This window comes from Saccopteryx bilineata, chromosome 6 (assembly GCF_036850765.1).
Source record: "Saccopteryx bilineata isolate mSacBil1 chromosome 6, mSacBil1_pri_phased_curated, whole genome shotgun sequence".
NCBI lineage: Eukaryota > Metazoa > Chordata > Mammalia > Chiroptera > Emballonuridae > Saccopteryx > Saccopteryx bilineata.
This window is the reverse complement of record NC_089495.1, coordinates 119,177,370-119,202,957: the sequence shown is the minus strand read 5'-3', so window position 1 is coordinate 119,202,957 and position 25,588 is coordinate 119,177,370. Positions and strand designations below refer to the sequence as shown.

At 34.8% G+C, this 25,588-nt stretch overlaps 1 protein-coding gene across 2 annotated transcripts in view; it reads left to right on the top strand.

The window, feature by feature from the left end:
• The window catches only part of TRPC4 (transient receptor potential cation channel subfamily C member 4), a 270,133-nt gene that overhangs the window by 21,025 nt on the left and 223,520 nt on the right, over window positions 1–25,588 (top strand). The window contains exons 1-2 of one of the 2 annotated variants that reach the window (XM_066234979.1): window positions 6,389–6,519; window positions 14,237–14,644. In XM_066234979.1, the coding sequence (XP_066091076.1) occupies window positions 14,267–14,644 (378 nt within the window). In that variant the 5' untranslated portion in view covers window positions 6,389–6,519; window positions 14,237–14,266. Of the gene's footprint in view, window positions 1–6,388; window positions 6,520–14,236; window positions 14,645–25,588 lie in introns of those variants that run through there. The other variant, XM_066234980.1, reaches the window with a different exon arrangement.

The following is a 25,588-nucleotide window of genomic DNA, read 5'->3' as shown; positions in this document are numbered from 1 at the left end:
ACAAACTTATTTATATAAGGTCTATCAGAAATTTGTGTTCGTTTCTATCACAAGTTTTGACACTGAAGCACATGTTTATTTGGCACATGTGTGCCTCTCTATATCACTTAATGTATACATACTGACGTAGCAAATTAACTAAAACAAAGTTGATTCACGTTAGTCTTATGTGTGAAGCGATAGTGTACCTATGGCTACTGATAAAGTTCATTTACGCCACTGTAATTTTTATGAATTTCAACAAGGAAGAAATGCTACAGAAGCATGTCTGTCGCATCCACCATATTCCCCGGACTTAGCACTCTCTGACTATCACTTGTTTTTGTCCTTACAAAATTTTTTGAAGGGCAAAAAATTCAAAAATGAAGAAGATATCAAACAAGCACTGGTTCAATTTTTTGCATCAAAAGATAAAACATTTTTCAAAAATGAGGTATACAAATTGCCCTCGTGCTGGCAAGAAATCATTAATAATAGTGGCAATTATATTATTTAATAAAATTTATTGACGGTAAGAAAAATTTGTATTTTCTTTTATTCCAAAAATGGACAGAACTTTCTGGTAGACCTTATGTATACAAACAACATAAAAACATAAAGCAAATAATGATTTTTAACATTCAATTACTTTTATCTAACTTAGGGGGAGCCTTTGGTAAATGTGACAAAATGCAATGTTTCTGACAAAGTATAGTATCTGCTTTGACTGTCTATTTATAATGGTTTGTTTATTCACTTTATTGTTCTATGCACTTCTGTTTGAAACAGTCTCTTTCTTGTCTAGAGGTTTCTAACACAAATGGCATGAATACTTAATCTCTATCTGCTCTTGTAAATAGCTCACATGCACAATCATTATCCGTTCTTTTGCCTGACAAAACAAAACTGATCATTATAGGGTAGGTTTCAGAAACCCAGAGATCGGCAAAGCAGTCCCTGTGATTTAGGAGAATGTATTATGGCATGGTGAGAGACAAAAATAGAGTATCAGTGAATACAATGGAAATGTTTTAAAGCTCAGAAAATTTATTTGCTCAGAAAAGCATGAGCTTCTAGCTGCAGGGAATGGAAATGAAACACTCCTGAATATGCCATTACTGGGGTGAGCAGTCAAGAAATTCTACCAAGGGGAGGTGGTGCTTGAGTTGACTCAGGTGCAGATAACCATGTTGAGCAATTGCATTCGTATAGCCCTAGCTATTGAACAGAATTGCACAATGCTGACACTTCCAATACATTTTTTACAAAATACTGACTTTCTCTTTTTTCCAGGTCCTCTTTCCCTTCACTTTACTTATTTATGTGCAAACCATTGTGAACACTCTGTTCCCCTCAACTTCGTTTCAATGTTGAGAAGGTTTTAATGTTTCCAATCTTTGTCAGAAGACAACAATTTCCAATTAGATTCAACCCTGAAAACAGAACCCCACTGCACAAAAGTTGCTGACACTGAGAGACTTTCTATCATATAAACACACATAAAGTTCTCTTTAGCTTGTAAGTGTTTACAAATTTATTAACAAATCTTGAAGTGTTATTAAGTACTCCATGACTACTGGTTGAGCCACTGCCTTTTTGTAAATATCCCTAGAACAATACTGACTCACATATAGATACTTCTTTTGAAAAAAGACCATGCCCTAGGCATCTTATCCATCTTGAACTTTACTAGCACATTATCAAATATATAATCAATTCTCAATAATATTTCTTGAGTATTTACTTTATTATACCAAATGACACTTTTATGATATTTTATAATAAATATTATTGGTTTTCATGCACCAGGATACCCAATAATAGTGACATGTTATGATTTGGGTTAAGATGGTGTTTTTTCAACATTGTTAATTCAAGCAAGATCACTTCGCTTTATTGATTTAAGAGATCTAGCATAAACATTACATTATTTTGTTCTACACAGAAATTAAGCAATCTCCTCGGACTGTGAAAATTAAAAAGAAATGTGGTGAGAAAGAAAGGAAATGATCTAACATTGGGAAAATAACATTACAAGGCTGAGACTCAAAGAACTGTATTCTGTTTGGTAAATTTATTTCTCACAGGGGTATGGTCTTGGAATTCTAAAACTACTTTATGCCTACGGTAAGGTACAACAAATAGTTAAATATGTTGTAGATAAATGAGGGACAGTTTTTCTTATTTTTGGAAAAAGATGTTAGAGATAAGCTAAAGGGAATGATAACACGAACACAGTGATACCGCAGTAGCAACCAGCACAGCCAGATCCCAGATATTAATTTCTGAACCCCATGCTCTTGTAAAAGGAACTGAGTTCCTTAAGAAAATGGTTGCTTCTAGGGCTGAGGCAGGCACCAACAAGATGAGCCTGGAACATCTTGTAGTGTCAGAAAGTAAGGATGTGCTCAGATAATATGTAAATAAAAAGAATGAGAGCAAATCCAAAGAACACAGGTGCCAATCTGAAAGAACTCATAATGGCCAAAGCTAAAACAATTTGAACAACAAAAGAAATAAAAATAGAATGGTAATGCAAAGTAAAATAAATATCCACAAATCCATAATGATTTAAATAAATGATAATATATATAAGTATAGAAAAACACCAGATTTCCTTACAGTATAATTCCAACTAAGAAATGTAGAAGGAATAGGAAAAATGGAAAATCACCAGTAGATCACCTCAGTAATAATTGTTGCATGCAGAATCCATAGATGGATTCTTAAATAAATTTGTGGACAAATTTCAAGGAGAAGAAAGATTTTTGCATGACCTCAAAGTATCTGCTCATGATTTTTACATATGTCCCACAGCTCTTCAATAATCCTCCCTGCAGGTGAAGCTTAATCCTGCTCACCTTGAACATGAACTGGGTTTGTTATTTTATTTGTATCAAATGGAAGAATGGAAAAAACTGGCAGGCACAATATCATCTAACGATCAAGATTCTTGTTAATAACAAGTCATGTTGCTATTGTTCAATGATAAAATGAGTTGACTGTGTTGCCTCTGTGGCATCCTTCACCCAAGCCCAGCACCTGGGCTTGATCATGAGGAAAAGAAGACAAACCCAAAACGGAGACATTTATCAAAATACCTGACCAGTACTCTTCAGGAGTGTCAATGTCATGAGAGACTGGAAAGATTGAAAAATTGTCATAGATTAGATTAAAGACATAATGACCAAGTGCAATGTGGCATTCTGGGATGGATCCCGAAAGAGAATAAGAACATTAGATCAACCTGACCAGGAGGTTCCGCAGTGGGTAGAGCGTCGGACTGGGATGCGGAGGACCCAGGTTTGAGACCCTGAGGTCGCCAGCTTGAGTGCAGGCTCATCTGGTTTGAGCAAAGCTCACCAGCTTGGACCCAAGGTCGCTGGCTTGAGCAAGGGGTTACTCAGTCTGCTGTAGCCCCACGGTCAAGGCACATATGAGAAATCAATCAATGAACAACTAAGGTGTCGCAATGAAAAACTGATGACTGATGCTTCTCATCTCTCCGTTCCTGTCTGTCTGTCCCTATCTATCCCTCTCTCTGACTCTCTCTCTGTCTCTGTTAAAAAAAAAAAAAAAGAACATTAGATCAGTGATTTTCAACCTTTCTCATCTCGTGGCACACATAAACTAATTAATAAAATTTTGTGGCAGTGGCTCACCAGAAAAAAAATATTTTTGCTGATCTGACAAGAAATAGCTATAATTTTGATTCATTAACACTACACTTGATGGGTTGTGGTGTTGGCTGTTGTCATTTTTTTATTTGACATTTTTTTTTATTATTGAGCTGAGAAAGGCTGTGGCTTCTGGCACTCTCTGCTTGCGTGTTGCCTCCCCTCCAGTCAGTGCCAGGTGGGGAGTTGGATACTGTCAAATGGTAATAGAAGCATCCTAAGGCAGTCACAGGGAGGACAGAAACCTTTTGTGGGGCAAAAGCACCAAAGCTTGCTTGATCTTGACCTTCAGGATGAGTACAGACCGTGAAACGGGGCCTCACGATCCTTCTGACCCTTTAGGCTCTGGGCAGGAGGTGCCAGTAAAATTCCCACAGGGATTACTGGCTTCTGGTAGCCAAGTGTTCATAACTTTGTCACTTTTTGACCCTTCTGTGTTGACTTTTTCTATCATTGTGAAGTAGAATTCAGCAAGCATTGGATTGTTCACCCACTAATAATAAAACAAAATAAATAGTCATGTTATCTCTATTTTACACATATGGAAACATATCTTTGAGTTAAGTAATTCTGTCCAGACCACAGTGGTTGAAGGCATCAACTTTGTGGTACAAACTAACTCTTACTGACTATAAATTGAGGAGAAGCAATGTAAGAGAAGAAAAAAGGGTAATGGGAATCACATATATGGTGACAGAAGGAGATGTGACTCTGTAATAAGCACACAATGCATTATGCAGATGATGTATTATATATTGTACACTGGAAACTTTTATAATATTATTAGTCAATATTACCACAATACATTTAATTATAAAAAGTAGATAGCCAAGAGGATTTCTAAAATTTGACAAAAGAGGAGGTAACAGATGGCACAGTGTATTAGTCAAGGTCCCCCAGAGAAATAGAACCAGCAGGATGGATATATACACATATATACATATGATATTTATTATAAGGAATTGACTCACATAACTATGGAGGTTGAGAAGGACTATGGTTCTCTGCAAGCTGGAGGCCTATGAAAGCCAGTGGTGTGAATTCCAACCTGAAGAGTCCAAAGGCCTGTGGATCAGGACTGCAGATGCTATAAGGCCCCGTCCCAGAGGAGAGAAGACCAATGCCACAGTTCAGCATTCAGGCAGAGAGTGAATTCAAACTTCCTTTGTCTTTTGCTCTATTCAGATTCTCAATGTATTAAGGGCATAAAACTTGCCCTTTACTATTTGATTGATAGCTGAAAAAATTTTTTTTCATTTTATATATAAATGTTTCATCATTATCTACTTAAAACCTATGAGGCTTTTAATATCATGGCACATTGGGATTTTAATTTTGAATGGAAAACAGAAAACTCACAACTAAAATTTCAACTTTTGGCTTCACTTTTGTGATAACCTTAACAAATCAGCAATTGTTTACGAAACTAATAAACTGTTTTATCTGAGGTGATGTGGGCTCATAGCAATTAGAATTAGAGTAGGTCTTGGTAGTTTAAATTCCTCAATTATTCTTAAGGCAATCGAATTCCCAAGAACACAGAAGAAGTCAGTGGAAATTTAAGAACTGCTTGTATTAGAGCCAGAGCCAGAATGGAGCATTCTATTCTATAGTCCAGAGTTCTTTCTCATTTCTTAAATCAGTACTTGAAATAAGCTTATGCCACATCCTAGAATAATAGGAAAATTTGACTTAAAGAAAACTAGTTTCATTTAGGTAAAGCTCAAATTATGACTTTATGGAAAATAAACTTTACCACATATAAATAATCATATCACATCTGTTTAAACATTTAAAAGCATAGAGCTAAAAGAAAATGCTAACGTACCTGCTAATATGTTCTGACTATAGTCTTAAATATTTCAATATGAATATACTGATGAAATAAACTTCTGAGATGAGTATTTAAAAATCATAATATAATTTTATGTCACTGAAAATGATCATGCTATCATAGGTCTAACAACTGCACAGAATGACAAGCTCTCTAGATAGTTGCATTGTGACATTCTTTTGAGTTAATAAAGCTGTTGTAATAATCATAACCTGCATGTCTTTTTTCTCGGTGAAAAACTAGAGTTAGCATGGGTGCTTTTAGCAAAGTGAGAGTCCTGGGTGACTTGATCAGTAAGGCATTGTGTAATAAGGGATCTGTTTGATCAGGTGATCAGAATGTTATCTCAGATAAACTGATACACTGAAATTTCTTACTGTGAACAGTGAAATGGTGACTTATTTAATAGTTGACAAGCTTATCTTTCCTGAGAAAAGTTTTTTTCTAGAACAAAAACTCATGTTGACCCAGCAATTCCTACTGATGTATGTGGCTGCAGTCCCCGGAGGTATCTGATGTATTTGTTTCTCTTTTAGAATTTTTCTATATGACAGAGTTGTTCTTACATATCCTGTGTTGCACTATAAAATCCTTCAATATGATGTCTTGTATCTTTTATAATTATGATAATTCCTGTCATCACTACTAAAATATTCTTACACTCCATTCTTTTATTTTCTCTTTATGTAATTTCTGTATTATAGATGTTCACTCTATTGTGTCTACTTTTTCTCTTCACTTTTATATTTTACAAACTGGGAGAATTTTATGACCCGAACATTAAGTTCACTGATTCATTTAGTTGTTCTTCTATCAGTGTCTCCAGTCTCCAGTTACTACTTTTTTTTTTTTTTTTAGATTTTATTTATTTTAGGGAGAAGAGAGGGAAAGAAAAAGAGAGAGAGAGAGATTAGGGAAGAGGAGCAGGAAGCATCAACTCCCCTATGTGCCTTGACCGGGCAAGCCCAGAGTTTCGAACTGGCGCGCTCTGTGTTCCAGGTCGACGCTTTATCCACTGAACCACCACAGGTCAGGCCAGTTACTTCTTCTTAATGATTTATTATCTCTCAGTTTTTCTTCTATCCTCTTGTATAATTTTGTACATATTAATATGCCTATTTTCTTGTTATCTGATAAATGAACTCTCCTGTTTCTATTATGAGGTATTCAAATTGTTTTCCCAGACAGTCTTACATTTCTCCCTCTGGAAACATTAACCAAGTGATTAAAGTCATATGCTCTTTGGGTGATTTTTGGTAGTAGAGGTGAGGAGCATATTCCAAAGCTGTGAGTTATGCATGTGTTGATACACACATTATAGTTGTAATTCTTCACATTGCTGACAAAAGCTTAAGGGTAAAGCTGTGCAGAAAAGTGGGTAAAAATAAAAAATAAAAACATTTGTGCAAGCTATTTGGTAGCTTAATGACTATTAACTGATGTCTAATCATTGCATTCAGTAGGCTAACAGGTGCTAAATAAATTGTAGGCAAATGATTAAAGCAATCTGACCTTATTTGTTTTATTTTATAGTGGACTAATTATAAAAGCATAGTCATTAATTTACTGATTCACCAAAAAATTTGGGGTACTTACTATTTGCTTAGCACTGTAATGAAAAACTGTATAAGTCACAATCATTTATGTAGTAAGAAATGTTCTAAGACGTAAGCGATCCACAGAATTCATGAAGATGCTTTAGGCCATATAATCCTGTCTTAAGAGAAAGAAAAGAAAAATCCTGAGACTACAACACTTACAAGAAGCTTTCAAAACTTGGCAGGAATTTCTAGAGGCATAAGGGGTAGAAAGGTATCTCTGTTGTAGAGAACAGTATAAAAAATGCTGAGTAAGAGTTACAGTAGCTAAGTAGTTTCCTATTCTTGTCAGTGTAAAATAAGTCCTGGGAAATAGATCTAAGAAGGCGTATGGAAGTCAGATCATGAAGGTTTTTGTATTTTATATTAGGGTTGTGTTTTCCTGCAAACAGTTATCAATAATTTAAGAGTTGTAAATGTTTCATAAGGTTTACATTTTAGAAAGTTTAGGTATGTCTTTGTGGAGGCTAAATAAGTAAGATGTAAGCATGATGTCAGTGAGATTTTTTAGAAGGCTATTGCTATAGCTGTGTGATAGGAGATAAGTCAGCAATACGGAAAGAATGTGCATTAAGCAGTTCAGGTGCGGCCAGTAAGACTTAAGAAATGATTCTTAACTTTATTTAATGTTGATTAATATACATTAAATAGTCACATGTGACGAATGGCTACCAAATTGGACAGCATGGGTCTAGAACTTAAAAGAGAGTCATGGTCTGGCTACATGGATTTTGGAGCATATTTAAAATATATAGTGTATTCTAAAACTTACATGTAGAGTCTGTGGGACATTTTAAATAATAAGCAATGGATGAGAATGACAGATGAAGAAAGGAGCCATGAGCAGCAGCTTGATAATAACTACATATTGACTTGGTGTGGGAGAAAAGGAGTCTGGGCGAACTACTGAGAGGGAGGAAGACAGATAAAAAGTGTGAAGAGCAGAGTGTCACAGAACTCAAGGCCAGACAAGTTTTCATTTCAAAGGGTTCGGAAACTAGAGATTTCTGAAAAGGTGAGTATTATAAGGTTTGAAAAGCACCAAAATGTATCTGCAATTAGCAGGGCATGACCGACCTTAGGAAAAATAAAATATTAATTCATGGTGGATATAAATACAATGTTAAAGTAAATGAGTAAATGGGAGATGAGCTTAGCATTAGAGAATAAAGACAGTCACAGATAGGAGAGAAAGAACTGCAAAGAATAATTAGAATTTTAAAATACAGTGGTACCTTGAGATACGAATTTAATTCGTTCTGTAACCAAACTCATAAGTCAGTCAATTAGTACATCAAACTGCCAATACTGGACCCGTGCACCAATGCGCCAACTAGCGGCAGCTTCCCAAATTACGACTCCTATCTTGGAATTTTGCTCGGATCTTGAACAAAAATATGGACCGAGTCGCAGCTACTATCTTAAAAAATTCGTATGTTGGTCTGTTTGTATCTCAAGGTACCACTGTAAATATGTTAAAATTAAGTATGTTTATAATTTGAAGAAAAGAGCCGATCTGCAGAAAGAATTTGAAGGTATGAAACATAGAGAGTTGGAAATGGATGAAATTCAAACAGTAGGCTTCACAGCTGGGGCAGGGAGAGAACAAGTGTGCTCAGAACACTTACCTTAGTTTGTAAAAGGAGGAAAAAAGAAAAAGCTCAAATACACATTCCAGCTCCCAGGGTAGAAATTCTAGCTTTGTCTGCTTACATATATGTTGTAAAGCATATTTTCTAAATTCCATGAGAGAAAACTGAAGATAAGTAAAATTTCACATTGAATATACCATTCTCCTCAGTATTTGTGTTTTTTTAGAAAGGAAATATTTAATGTTTAGTTTTAATATTGGTATTTATTAAATAATGTAAGCTTTAATTTTAAAAGTATAATTCCAGCTTCTTTTTTAAAAATCTTAGAGTATCAGAATATTTTAGTAAAATTCCTTCTTTTTTAATTAATGTCAGATCCTCTTCTTGGAATTCATACAAAAATTCCTAACACATTTTAAAGGAATTTAGTAAGGATAATTTTGATAATTACATGTTGGGCAGGCTAAGTCACAAAGCATTTTAGTCAATATATGGTGTTTTTCATATGAGGCATTGCTATTATTGAAATGTATCTTGCTTAAGGGCAATAAAAAAGGGTCTGGAATACTGCGCTATCATGAGGAAGAAGGAAATTTTACCTTTTGCAACAATTTGGAGGGACCTTCAAACTATTATGTTAAATGAAATAAGCCAGGCAGAGAAAGAAAAATATTATATGACCCCACTCATCTGAGGAATCCAATGAACAATGTGAACTGAGGAAAAGAATAGAGACAGAGGAGGGATCAAAGGGATCAGAGGGAAAGTGGACAGAGGGAAAGGGGAGGAGAGGATGGGATCAAAGAAAGGAAAGAGATGAATGAAATTATATATACATAACACAGCATTTTAGAGAGCAGGACAGCAAATCCTGGAGGGAAGGGGGAAAGGTATTGGGAGGAGGGGGTTAGGGGGGTGTGAGGGGAACACAGGGGTGGGAGGGAAGATATATTCAGTGGGACACTTGAATCTATGTAAACACAATAAATTAAAATAAATTTAAAAAGGATCTGGAATTCAGAATGGTAGCAAAAATCAGAGCATTGTGTTTTTATGTGCCGTATATAGTATGCCAGATATTATTGACATAATATAGTATTCCAATAACAAGAAAAAGTATCTAAATTAGTGTGTGAATAAGTTATCCAGGAAAATGTTATTTTACATCACGTTCCTGAAGAACAAATGTGACTGAAGATATGTGAGGGTATAAAACACACACACACACACACACACACAGGAGTTTTTGTTCTTCACTGTGTCCCAAGAACACACCTGGGAACTAAGGGATAAAAGTCCAGGCTCATTGGCTCAGCAGTAGAGCAGTGGCCTGGTGTGTGGAAGTCCCAGGTTTGATTCCCGGTCAGGGCACACAGGAAAAGTGACCATCTGCTTCTCTACCCCTCCCCCTCTCCTTTTGCTATATCTCTCTTTCCCTTTCACAGCCATGGTTCGATTAAAGCGAGTTGGCCCCGGTTGCTGAGGATGGCTCCATAGCTTTTCCTCAGGTGCTACAATAGCTCAGTTGCCAAGCAATGGAGCAACAACCCAGATGGGCAGAGCATTGCCTTATAGGGGGCTTACTGGGCAGATCCCAGTCAGAGTGCATATGGGAATCTGTCTCTGCTTCCCCTCCTCTCACTAAATTAAACAAAAAACAAACAAACAAAAACAAAAAGCATTTGGGGAAATTTTATTTTATCAATAATGTATACTAAAGAGTGGAGATTTCTGCATAATTTCTTCCCTATGTGTTGTTTGGAATTCAAGTTCTACTGCACAACTAATTTTATCCTTTAGGGAATATGCCTTCAAATCAATATAAATATCTAGAATTTGTGTGTGTGGTGGGGGAGTTTTACAGATGCTTCTCAACTTTCAATGGGATTACATCTCAGTCAATCCACCCTAAATTGAAAATATCAAATTCAAAAATGTATTTAATACAATAAGTGTGCTCAGAACACTTACCTTAGCCTACAGTACCCCAGCCTACAGTTGGGCAGTTATTTTGAATTTCTTCTCAAGAATAATTGCCCTTCCTTCTTTTCTCACCAGAAGCAGGAGACACAGATGGGTGTTTGTAGACATGATGGGATATAACAGCTCAAAACACAATATCAAAACAAAACAAAAAACATGAGCAACACAGTACATGCTAGGCAGGGGTCCCCAAACATTTTACACAGGGAGCCAGTTCACTGTCCCTCAGACCGTTGGAGGGCCGGACTATAAAAAAAAAACTATAAACAAATCCCTGTGCACACTGCACATATCTTATTTTAAAGTAAAAAACAAAATGGGAACAAATACAATATTTAAAATAAAGAATGAGTAAATTTAAATCAACAAACTGACCAATATTTCATTGGGAACTATGGGCTTGCTTTTGGCTAATGAGATGGTCAATGTGCTCCTTTCACTGACCACCAATGAAAGAGGTGCCCTTTCCGGAAGTGCAGTGGGGGCGGGATAAATGGCCTCAGGGGGCCGCATGTGGCCCGCGGGCCGTAGTTTGGGGACCCCTGCGCTAGAGTATCAGTTGTTTACCCTGGTTATAGAGTGGCTGCCTGGGAGCTGAGGCTCACTGCCGCTGCCCAGCATCATACCATAAGTTTATCTACTGAATGTACCATTGTAAAGTTGAAAAAAATCTTACATTGAATAATGTAAGTCAGGAATGACTGTATGCTAATTAGACCATTGTGGTTCTCATCTCTAGAGACAATTTTTTAAAAATTACCCTTAGGGTTGATGTCAAGATTAGCTTGTTTTTTATTTTTTTATTTATTTTTTATTTTTATTTTTTATAAATTTTTATTTATTTTTTGTTTATTCATTTTAGAGAGGAGAGGGAGAGACAGAGAGAAAGAGAGAGGAGAGACAGAGAGAGAGAAGGGGGGAGGAGCTAGAAGCATCAACTCCCATATGTGCCTTGACCAGGCAAGCCCAGGGTTTCTAACCAGCGACCTCAGGATTTCCAGGTCGACGCTTTATCCACTGCGTCACCACAGGTCAGGCGTTTGTTTTTTATTTTTAACTTTTAAAATCTCCAAGACATTTAGAAAAAGTAATATTTACATTAATTAAAAATTCAAATCGTTTTTTTTTCTATTGCTATCACCTCCTATATTTCTTCTGAGTTTATAAAATTTAACTTGATGTAGCCCTGATTGGATAGCTTAGTTGGAGCATTGTCCTGATACATCAAAATTTTGGGTTCAATCCTTGGTCAGGGCACATGCAAGAATCAACTAATGATCAGGCAATCAATGTCTCTTTCTCTCTGTGTGTGTCTCTCTCCTTTACTCTCTCTCTAAAATCAATGAAAAATATTTAAAAAAATAAATATATTTTAATAAGTCTAATTTCTCATTTTTAGTCCCCTTACCTCCACTCCCCCAAATTCTTGGTAGCTTCTATGTTGTTCACTGATCACTTCATTGTCACTAACATCTTGCACTTTGAAAATGAAGTCAAATGCTGTTTATTATCTAATTGTTTATTTAATATTAACTTAACAAAATAAGTAAAGTAGAATGGAATACTCTTAGTGATGTATCATGGAGTGGGGAAAAAAGTGCTGGGGATGTGAGTGTCAGTTGACACTTTAAAGCAAAGATTTTCATGTTACCTCTGCTACATAAATGGTATGTTCAGGATCAGAAAATTAGAATGAGATGAATAGCATCATAATAATCTTGATATATTGAAGTTGTAATTATACTAGAGGAATAATAAATTGTCCTTTCCATCCAATAATATAAATTCCATTTACATTATTTTAGTGAGTTAAAACATTCCCAAAATAATGAAATTATAATCAAGCTTCAAGCAGGTAATTTGCATATCAAAATTGATACATTTAAATACCAGCATTACTCTTTATTTTCTTCTAAAAATTAATTTTTATTTCCTCTAAATCATTGGCATTTAAGGAACTCACAACACCCCCTATCTCTAATTGTAATTATACATTTATATCATACTGTGTAAGTGGTCATATTATAAACTTAAAATACCAACACTAATAAAAAATTGGAGAAAATTTGCAGGATTATGAGATTCCCACTTTCAGCTTAGTCTATTAAGTGACCTTAATAACATACTCAATCTAATATGCCAGGAAGGAAGAAATAATAAAATAACAGTTTTGCATATTAGTCCTGAACCTACGGTATTTGAGAAATCATGAAGACATCTGGACATCAAAGGTAAAACTTAACTGCTTAATAACTGGAGTTACTATTAAATCGAGGAGGATGCAAACAATGCATTATTTCCTGAAGGAAAAAAATTACACCAAAGGCAATCAGATTTGCTTATGCCACATGTGCTTAATCTATAGTTAAAGCATTATTCACATCAGGTTAATTTACTCATAAAATATTTAATATAAAAAGATCAATATGATTAATATACATTCTCAGGTACTTAGAATGCCCCAGTCATATTAATTTAATATGGCAAGAGTTTGTAAAAAAGCTTGTGAGTTGAATATAAATGACATAGAATAATAAAATAGCTCAGATCAAGAGTATAAAATCAAGAACTAACAACAATAAAAATTATATTTGAAACATAATGCATTTTTCTGTAAATTTGTGTCACTAAGCTGATACTAAATCAATATAGCTTTAAGTAACTTTTTTATTATTTATCTTAAGATGATCTTATATTTATTTGAAATAATTTCTTCCTCTTCAACTATATTTTTACTATCACTTTTGAATAATGTGTTTTATAGTGAATATATCCCTGCTTTGTGGCCTGTTGTTTCATGATTTAAAGGTAATAGAATTAAGAAAATAGCATGTTCATAATAAATTCTCTCTCTGTTTAATTCTCTTCTAAATACTTCCTTTGCATGTTTAATTGCCTGGGCTTAGCCTGATCATCAATATATTTAATGTACATTCCTTCTCCTTCAGAGAATTTACTTACAATAATAATAAAATTATTTTCATCAAGCTCAATATAAAATTTTATTGGCATTAATAGCATTAATTCATTTTAACTTTAATGCCAATACTTACTAACATTAAGAATAGAATACATGACAAAAGAGCAACATTTTGCCAAAATAGTGATATTCCGTATTAACTGCATCTCTATGATTAGCAAAACTGACATGAATGGTATATTTAAATATCCCTGGTTTAGTTTTGGGGTCTCAAAGATACTGCCTCTGATTTTCAAGGTTTTCTGCTAAAAATTGTGTATATTTATGATAAATTTTATAAATAATTTCCAAAAAATTATAAGCACGTCCTCTGACAAATATCACTTGCAAAGTAACTTAAAAAAACAACAACTTCTAAATACTAACTCTTTTTATTGCTCTTAAATTAGGACTTTGTAACTTGTGTTTGCAGGTAACAAAAATTATCAAATTTATTTTAGAGGAAAAGACTCTGTTATTATTTAATAATAACGGTATTATTGTTATGGATATAATTGTGAGTTAAGTGCAATGCATAATAATTAAAAAGTGTACTAACACTAATTTTTGTGCTTTTTGTTTTTTATTTTTTTGGTTTTTGTTTGTACTTGCAGAGACAAAATAAAAATAGCATGGCATGAAACATGGCTCAATTCTATTACAAAAGAAATGTTAATGCCCCATACAGAGACCGCATCCCTCTAAGGATAGTTCGAGCAGAATCGGAACTCTCACCATCGGAAAAAGCCTACTTAAATGCTGTAGAAAAGGGAGATTATGCAAGTGTCAAGAAATCCCTAGAGGAAGCTGAAATTTATTTTAAAATCAATATTAATTGCATCGATCCTCTCGGAAGAACTGCTCTTCTAATTGCAATTGAAAATGAGAACTTGGAGCTCATTGAACTACTCTTAAGCTTTAATGTCTATGTCGGTGATGCTCTATTACATGCAATCAGGAAAGAAGTCGTTGGAGCTGTTGAGCTGTTACTGAACCACAGAAAGCCCAGTGGAGAAAAACAGGTACGTGCAAAATTACTATTTTTAATTTATTTTACTTGTAGAAGGTCTCTATGGATGTTCACAGTTCCCCAAATATCAACAGAAACACTGAATCAGAACTGTTATGACAGAAATCTGTTAAGGACACAGTCCATATCCTCCCAGCTGTCACCACCACCATCACTTGCACCACTTTCCCTGGCGAATCAGACCTTTAAGTGAGAACCATAGCAAAACAAAGTAACCTATGTAGCTTTTTACATTGGAATCATTTCTGTGTTGGGATTTTTTGTCTATATGTGAGTGTCTTTCCTTTATTCTTTTATTTTCTAACAGTCTAATAACAGTACTGACTTATCTTGGTATTTTTCTGTTTAAGCTGCTTGCCTGTTCTGAGATTCTGCGTTCTACTGCAAAAGTGAATTGCATCGTCAAATTTTGATATTGGTCTTTATTGAACTGTAGCTGATTCTCTCTTTTAAAATGAGATTTAAGTAAAAAAAAAAAGATTCTTAAAAAACAACTAAATTCTGACTGTAGGCTTAATATCAGACTTATTAACAGCACAGTTGTAAGCTATATCTTAATATCATCAGTAGAAAATAAATTAAAATGGCACCCAATGTGGTGTATTTTCCCCTTATTGTCTCCCTGTCTTTACCTCTAAAGAAGTAGAGAAATCATAGACAGAAATGAATAAGGGATCTGTTTTTATTTGTTTCAATTCTTTCCTTTTCACTACCTTGTGTCTAAATTGTCTATTTGATCTTTTTCCTTTCGTAACGAACTCTTTGCTTCCCTGCATCAAGTCTATTTGACTAATTGCTAAGGCATTGAACATAGGCAGTGACTCAAAACTTGTTATTTAAAGTAAAATCTTATTAAATGTGTGTTATTTCTGCCTTCTTTGATAATGCTTAAATCTCTTTTTCTACAAATAATAAACTGTTAAGAGATGTTACATTCTTTTAAAACAGTGATTTTCAACTGGTGTACTGCAACAATTTTTAAATATGCAATATTTGACTATTTAGTCAGGGGTACTGACCTCTTTTCCTTAGATTGTCAAATAAAAAATAAATAAATAAAGCCAACACAACAATAACTATCCACTGTAAATGCCCTTTTTTGAACCATAAAGGTCATATAATAGAGTTGCATCTTATTGGTACCATTGGATAATAAGTTTGCATCTGGTTGCTTAATTCTTGGTACCAAAAATCCTTATATACATGTGTAAGCACTTGGTTTTTAAAAAAGGTCAGTTTGGAGCTAAAAAGGTGGGTAATTACTACTATTATTATTATTCTTTTGTACATAAATCAAAATTATACCTATTTTTTTGTCAGATCAGGAAAAATATGTACTTTTTGTATGCCACAGAATTTTAATGATTAGTTTATGTCTGCCATGAGATGAAAACGGTTGGAAATTGGTATTTGAAAGCAAGCTTTACTATAGTTATTCTTGTCTTTACTTTACTGGAAGACTTTTATCAGATGCCTTTACTATTATTTTAGGAGAAGAAATTAAAGGCTAGTGTCTCCTGAAAAACACTCCTTGTGTTCTCAGAAGTCTGTGTTCTCTGGACTATTCTTATGTCATGTCTCCATTCATCCCTTCTTTTCACTTGAACTCAAACTTGGATAAGACAATACTTTGCAATAACAATACTCACTTGTTTGTTGCTTTGCCAACTTTTTGTTGTTTGTTCATTACCTTCCTGTCATATTGCTAAAATTTACCGATAGAAAAATTTCCTTGTTTCATCTATTCTTTCAAAGATTTATGAACCTTGAGAGAGGTGAACAGGTAATGGTAATATCTAATGCCATTTGTCATGTTATATCCCAGTTGTTTACCACTAAGGACATGTAGGACACTTAGATGAAAGTGACTAGGAGTTTGATTTTATCTTTGTAAGTTCAGGTGCTACTTCCTCAGTCACTTTGTGATTTTGAAATTTCTCCACAATTATACCTCTTAAGTATTTGCTAATAAAAATTACCTTATATTGTATACTCTCTTATTTTATGTCTATATATGCAACCATTAGATAGATGTGACTGTGGTCTAAAACATTTTAGGTTACAATAAGTCTATAGAACAAAAATTCTATTAAATGTATTTTTCACATTTATTACAAAATAACCTTCTTATTTCTATTCTCTAGAGAACATTAGCCATACACCTCAGTGTCTTCTCTTTAGTCAATGACATTTGTGCTGGCTAGAGTAATTTGGTGTCTGGAGAAGATAGTTGCTGTTATGGGAGTGTTTGTTGGAAGACGTTAATCTTTAGAGCTAAACTCTTGTCTCACAAGTAGGTCCTGGCTCCTTAGAGGCACTTGATCTAAACTCTGATTATTAACAAAAGGCAGTAAAGGTTTGAAACCTGCCAAGAGTCTGAAATATCCCAGCCCAAGTGTTTCTGGAAGGTTTCTCTTGTATCAGTTTCCTGGCCAAAATTTTTCCTTTTCTATTGGTACATTTTAAAATTCCTCTTTAGTAAAGACACAGAATAAACAAAAATTGTATCTTTTTGTTTGAACTTTATTATTTTGAAGGAGCAAATTCAATCTACCTACTTCTGAGATCTTGGTATCTTATACAATGAAAGCTGGATTGTTACAACATGAAATGTATCTAGTATATAAGACACAAAAGATGTTCTTGGGGCATGGAGGTGCAGTGAAACTCCATTAAAGTGGCTGTTTATCTGTGATTTACTTAGATAATACAGCTCTAAGTTCAGCCAACATTTTCGGGAATAGGTTTTCATAAATCAGTGTCTGTAGTTAGTAAATAGGTTCTAGGCAGGAATTTTTCTTTTGTAAATTATAATTGTTTAGAGGTTCTTTATATCATTGAAAAACAGTTTGAAAAAAATAAAAAAAAGAAAGAAAAACAGTTTGGATATTATTATAATTTGCTTAATTTTCAGTCTCATAGTTATCTCCCAAAGACTCTGAGAAACATTGTTATTCATTAGAGTGAGGTCACTGAAGCCAAGTGTTAAAACCTGAAAACAGTAATATCCGAATGGACAAAATAAGCATAAGTAGCCTCAAAATGAAAGAGATCTCCAGAAAGAAGAGCTAATATAAAAATTGTACAATTATGCATTATTAGAACACTTAGAACTAAAATGTGACTGATGCAATTCAGACTACGTATTCTTCTTTTACAAATTTGTCGCATATTAATTTTCTTTCTCTAGAAAAAGATTCAATGTTTGATGGGATCCTGAAATCATGAGGGCTTTGAGATTTCAGACTAGTTTGTGTTCTCACGTAGCACCTTCACCTGGGAAAAATCTGAGGATGCTTGTCATTCCAGGCTGCGCTCTAGGGAGGAGACTTTGTATTGTCCCTGTTCTCTAGAGTCTTAAGGTCTAGTTATGAAGAGAGTCAGGAAAACATCATGGGAATATGAATAACGTTGATCACAATTGGAAAGGTGAAAGAGAAATGAATCTTCAGGTAATTGTGAATTTAAATAGACTGTATTTGGTAAATACAAAATGTTGCTTGTCTAAAGGACATGAAGGAGCAGGAGAAAGGGCTGAAGAAGACAGAGAAAGAGTGTATAAGGGTTTATAGCTGGGAAAACTTGACTCCATTAACTGGGATAGATACTATGAGCAAAGGTTTAAGGGACCTGATTTGATATATGTAGTTTTTAATTTATTGAATTCCAGTGGGAGGGAGACATTTTAGACTGAAGAAGTGGCCTGGGGTTGATATATAAACGACAGTGAGGACACTAGAAGAGTCCAACACAGCAGGTCTAGACTAGGATCCTGGAACTTGTATTTCCATCAAGTACCTGGGTAATATTAATATTGTGCTGGTTGGAAGACACCACTTTGAGAATAGCTGCCTTAGACGATGTTGAAAGTTATAGAATACCTGTAGTTGTACAATGTTGGGACTCAAGAACCATGAAAGATAACCACTGTACTGTCTGGCCCTCACCACTGCACCAATTTAAATGGGAGTCATGTAAATCATTGGTTAGTTATCCTAATTTAGGGTATGAATTAGATCCATTTAAAGAATCACTAGATCTACATATTCAGGTTGTATCTCTATCTGGAATATTATAATGCCACTTATAATGTAGTTGCTCAATAAATAATAAGGGATAGTGACATCGTTAGAGGCTGTGAAGTGCAGAGAAAGAGCAGAGTTGAGCCATGAAAGTGATGGCTTCTAGCTAGTTCACTGTTTTCCTCACAAGACAGATCTCTGAATCACTCTCAGCTTTGCTTTGTTGGCAGTGAATTAAGATTATAGTTTTAATTTACTTGTTTTTTAAAGACTAGTGGTGGTCAAATTCTGTAAAAGTGACTTATAAGGTAATATGATAGCAGTATAATATACTATTATGATTGTTATGCCATAATCTCTGTCTTTCTATTGACAAAGAACTATACTACTAATAGCATATGTACTGAAAAGAGAAAGTTAAGCATAGGCACATTACCCTTTTAAGTGCATGAAAAATTTTTTTCATTTAAAAAGCAATCATTGGAAATAGAAACCCTGTTTAGAGAGAGTAAAGGGGAATTTGATTTAGTTTACTTTTTTTTTTTTCATCTCAGTGTCAATAGGGAATATTTTTAAAAAATGTTTCAGCTAATACAATTTATGGCTTTAGAAATAGTGCCTATTAAATGATCAGAATATCAACAGTGCCTATTAAATGATCAGAATATCAAAGAATCTAAAATAGGAGATTGGCAATGGCATGTTAATGCAAATATGCTATCAACCTAAAATACACCCTGCTGACTAAAAATAAAGAGTGTTATTCACTGCTATGGATACTTATAAGTACAGCCCTGGCTTTTGGCTAATAACTATGTTCTTTAGACAATCTAAAATTTTCAGAGTAAGCCCTGGCTGGATGGCTCTTTTGGTTAGAGTATTGTCCTAATGTGCAGAGACTATGGGTTAAATTCTTGGTCGAGCACAAACAAGAACATATTGATGTTTTTGTCTCTCTCTCTCTCTCTCTCTTTCTCTCTAAAATCAATAAATAAAATTTAAAAATATAAAATAAGTAAAAATTTTCAGATTAAATTCAATTACTTTCTGTTTTAAACCTCAGATAATCCCTTCCAAAATTTACTTCTAACTCTTAAATTTACTGTTATTTTTTTCTCATTGGGCTTTGGAGAGGTAATTTGCATTCTATAATCCTATGAACTATTATAGACCTATAGTGCTTATTAAATGATAGAACAGTCTATGTGTTCCAGTCTTTAGCACTTCCCTTTGCAGAATGAAAATACTTCAATTTTCCTTAGTTAACCAATTGGTATTACCCCTTTTCATTTTTTTATGTTACATCCTAGATGTGTACAGTTAGTGAACCTAAGCTTATGTATAAGCATAATCTTAGGTACTATAAATAATCAGAGAGAGCAGGAGGAAGCACTAGTGCGTGTGTGTGTGTGTGTGTGTGTGTGTATGTGTAGAATTATAGTAAAGTATTAAAGATATTCATCCCCCAAAATACTTATTCTACTGTGAGACATAACTAGATAAATGATCAGTCATACTTTCTTTATATTTTTCAATGTAAACTATCAATAGAAACGTTGTTTACAACATTGTCTAAGGTTCCCATTACTATGAAAAAGATAAAAATTATCCCCAGATATGCTCTTTATAACATAAAGTAGTAAGAGATTTATAATATTTTATTAATAAGTACTTTGACAGTCTAAAAATTAAATCATTTTATTATTTCACAACAGAGAGTTTAAAAGCTATTACAACATAGCATAGATTATGTTTAGTTAGCCAGAAAATGGCTATCATAAGAGAGCTGAAGAATTCTTCCCTAAGTGGAAGAATTTTTAATAGATAGACTATGCTACACAATTAAATGTACTCCTATTGATCAATGTCACCTTATTAAATGTAATTTTCTAAATAAAAATTAAAAATAATAAATGATACAGTGACTTGAGCTGACTGATTATTCTGACTCATAAAATAATACACCATTGACTTCCTTAGTCACTTTGACATTTTATTCACTTGCAGGACATTTGGTACTCCTGTCCAATATGTCCACAGAGACATTTGTTCTATACCAAAAAGTCCTTTATATTTGGTCCTGTCCAAAACACCCATGGTCTAGACTGACTCATCTATCTCACCCCATATGCCATGACCATCTAAGCTATAGATGCTAGAAGGGTTATTATTGGAAATACAACCACAACACAATTATTGGACAAATAGAACATGATAGTGGTTTTTAATGTACTAATTAAGACAGTCTATGTATTCCAGTCATTAGGGCTGCCCTTTATAGAATGAAAACAAATATAAACCAAAAGTATAAATTAACTTATATATATATATATATATTATAAGCGATATAAACCCAGAGACATTTTCTAAGCGTGGATGTTGTTTAACAGGACCAAATATCAAGGACTATTTAGCATGGACAATATATATGCTCATGGACGTTTCTGTAGGACAGATTTCAAGAACCTTTTGGGGTAGATTAAATGTTTCTGTATATGTTTGGGGCAGAGCTAAGTGTCCGCTAATCTTTTATTCTTCTTGAAGACTGACAAATTATAGGAAAAAAATTCCTCTGAAACATGTTCCCTTGCTCTTTCTTGTCAGCATACCACACTTACTGTGACATTTTAAAAATACATCAATCAATATGTTTGGAACCCACGAGATTCAAAGGCTTTTAGTTCATTCTGAAAATCAGGTGGAAGAAAAAGAACCTCAAGGAGTAAGACAGAAACCTCTTAGCATTTAGTCATTTTCATTCCACAATAAAAAAGTACATGACAGGGCCTGCTCTCTGTTTTTGGACAAAGGAACAGAAAATGAGGTTTAGATTGAAGAACTGTGATAGAGATGCAGACATAAATCTTGTTTTATAAGCTCAGTCTTTTGGTCTTGACTTTCTCCTAGATAAGAGGGGAGATCACAGTCCCAGATCACCAGGGAGATTTAACTTAGGCAGGTTGCTAGATATTGATGGGGAAACAGAGCAAAGGAAGTTGGACACTAAATGTTATAAAACTGGAAGCCTGCTTTAGTAAGAAGCATCAGCATTCCATTTAACTTGCTAGGAGGCTATAGCATTCATAGGCTCATTTGCACATTTCAGGAGTCTGTTGTGCTCTCAGTCCTCTAGACTCCATTCCAAGCTGTCTGTGTGGAGTTTCCCCAAGGCACTGCCAGTCTGGGGAGAGGAGAGGGGAAAATTCTTCTGCTGAGTATACACAGTGGAAGCCAAGATGGTGGCCATAAAGGCCTGTCAGTCTAGCCTAGAAGAAAGATCAGATCGATTAGTGGGAGGAAACAACACAAGCCCACAAAATGTTAACGAACCTAATTGATTGGCATAAGGAAAAGCTAGTCCTACCCAGGTCAAAAATATCAACAGAGGTTGAACAGGGACCCTTCCCTTCTCCCTGCCATCCTGCTTGTACACCTGCCAGTCCCTTTTGCTACCTTGCTGAGAGGGCTGGCAGCTACCTGGGGACAGATTCGCAAGTACAGGCTTTGAGCAGCACCTAGACTGGACTGAGCTTTGATATGGTTAAACCATGGCACAGAATATCTGGACTTTGGCCTTCATACTGGGCTTAATGAAGAGGAAACTGGACTTTTTCATGACAGGACAGATGGCGATGAGGCACTGAATGCTCATGGGCAACCTTCTACTTCAACCCTGAGTAAATCTTACTACAACAGCCTAGTCTTCTCCAAGTTTGGATCCTTTAAATTTTCTTTCTCTTGACACCACACAAGAACCACATCTCCACCAGCATCAGGTTCAAGATTAAGTATCTAGCACTAAGGAAGCTCAGTATATGTAAGTCCCTCCACCTTAATGCCATCGGAGCATTTTACACTTATTCATTTTAATTTAATTTAAAATGCATATGTACTTTGAAGAGGCTAAATATTCTTCAAAACAATTACATTGTGATGTGACAGTGCTATTTTGATGGTATTTTTTTTTAATTTTTTTAAATTCATTTTAGAGAGGAGAGGGAGAGATAGAGAGAGAGAGAGGAGAGACAGAGTGAGAGAAGGGGGGAGGAGCTGGAAGCATCAACTCCCATATGTGCCTTGACCAGGCATACCCAGGGTTTCAAACCAGTGACCTCAGCATTTCCAGGTCGACACTTTATCCACTGCGCCACCACAGGTCAGGCCAACACAGTGCTATTTTGAAGAGTGAGTTTACGTCAAAACAAGAGAGAGTGAAACTAACTTTTCAAATATGAGCTATGGTGAAAAGTTTTTTGGAGTCATATTTATTAAGATGACCCCAATCCATTATAAATGTGATTAAGTCTAAAAATAATAACACGTCTCAGCAAACAACATACCAATTGAACTTCCTTAAAAATAATTTCTAAAAATAATAATTAAGAAATAACAGTGAGTCACTTAATAGTTGTGATTTAATAGAATAAGTAAGTTGTTAATATAATTGGGAATACTAAAAGTACATATTATAATTAGAATGTTTTATAATTAGAGAGTTGAGGGAGTGGGAGGAGGCAGAAGAGGGTAAACAGGTAATAAACGGAGAAGGAAGGAGCCTTGCCTTTGGGTGAGGACCACATGGTACAATATACAGAAATATATAATCGTACACTTTAAACCTATGGTCACCCCAACAATTTAATGAAATTTTTAGTTATCTTTTCTTTTTAGTCTATTGTGTTTACTTAACCCCAGATTAGAGGCAAAATAAATAAATTTTCATTTCTTTAACAACTGAAACACAAGAAAATAAGGATTTATAAAGTATAGAATTTTAAATGTTTTCAAGAACAGTTGTGTAAGCATTAAGGGAGAAAGAGTTCTCTCATTTATTTATTTTTTTGCAATAATTTTCTGAATCAATTTACTTCTAGATATGTCAGTGTTCCAAGTTGCTATTGTTCGAATGATGTATTAGGAACACTTAATAATTCCAAACTGTTATTTTGAAGCCCACATGTAATGTAGTCCTCTGATAGAAGGTTCACAGCCACTCAGAAAGAGTGGGTGGTTTTTGGAAGGCAAGAGAATATTTCAGTTGCCAATTTATCAACTGGATGCATATCATCTTTTCCCTTAAGTGAGATCATAATGGGTGAGTGAAGTGGGTTTAACTTCGCATTATTCTCACACCCCCTCCCCCATGTGTATAATTTAATTATAACATTCTTTCTTAGTTTCTGTAATATCCTAAGGCAGTGGTCCCCAACCCCTGGGCTGCGGACTGGTACCAGTCCGTGGGCCATTTGGTACCGGTCCGCAGAGAAAGAATAAATAACTTACATTATTTCTGTTTTATTTATATTTAAGTCTGAATGATGTCTTATTTTTAAAAAATGACCATATTCCCTCTGTTAATTCCGTCTAAGACTCACTCTTGACGCTTGTCTCAGTCACGTGATACATTTATCCATCCCACCCTAAAGGCCAGTCCATGAAAATATTTTCTGACATTAAACCAGTCCATAGCCCAAAAAAGGTTGGGGACCACTGTCCTAAGGAATGTATATAAGATTTCTTTGAATTGGAAAAAAAGGGTTAATTGTTAAGTAACTATTAGTGCCATCAGATATGTGTGAATTTTAATACAATAATATTATGATAAATAAAGTATAAATCAGAAATAATTATTTAGACATTTACTTAAAATATATTATGTGTATTCTCCACTGTCCAAAATATCAGAAAATCTTCTGTTTGCAATATATTGAATAATTTTCCTTAAAAACATTACATAATGTGAGAAAAACAAATAAGGTGCTGTACATTGTAAATTTTTGTTACATTTACAATAGTGTGTTTATAGCTCAAAGAACAATAATAAAAATTGTTAACAATAATTGAGCATTATAATGTTCTAAGCATTCTCCTAAGACCATTCTACATTATCTCATTTAAATCTCTCTCTCTTTCTCTCTCTCTCTCTCTCTCACACACACACACACACATACACACACACACACACACACACACACACACACATCCAACAGAGTTCCTAACACATGGCATGTATTCAATAACTGCTGGCTAAATACTGCTGATGTCCATTAGTAATTTTTTTCCTCTTTGTTATAAAACAAATCTTACCACCCCAAACTCACTTTTTCTTTACATCTACCTTCTTCCTAAATGAACAAAAACACGTTTGTGCATGCACACATACCCCTTCACAATAAAAATAATAGATAATTGAACTATATATTTTTCATGAACTCATAGGTAGTTTCTTAGGTTTGAAAGAGATTATAAAGGTTATTTGGTGCAGTCACACAGAGAGAATCACTATACTATTGCTGATCCAGGGTCACTGCTTCTGCTCCTCTTTCAATCCCTCTGTAGTAGAGCAGTAAGAAGAAGTCATGATGAAGAGACAGGTACGAAAGTTAGGGGAATGGTTTGGGTGATTGAGTTTCAGTAAATAAGTATATGTATGTCTGCATTTCTTCCCATTATTTTATAAACTTGAAAATTTCTTTTTTTTAAAAAATATATATATTAAAAAATATATATTATTTATATTTAAATATAAATATGTATATTAAAAAATATATATATTTTTTAAGCTGGAAATGGGGAGAGACAGTCAGACAGACTCCCGCATGCACCCGACCGGGATCCACCCGGCACGCCCACCAGGGGCGATGCTCTGCCCACCAGGGGGCGATGCTCTGCCCCTCTGAGGCATCCCTCTGCCGCGACCAGAGCCACTCTAGCGCCTGGGGCAGAGGCCAAGGAGCCATCCCCAGTGCCTGGGCCACCTTTGCTCCAATGGAGCCTTGGCTGTGGGAGGGGAAGAGAGAGACAGAGAGGAAGGGGGGTGTGGAGAAGCAAATGGGTGCTTCTCCTATGTGCCCTGGCCTGGAATCGAACCCGGGTCCCCCGCACGCCAGGCCGACGCTCTACCGCTGAGCCAA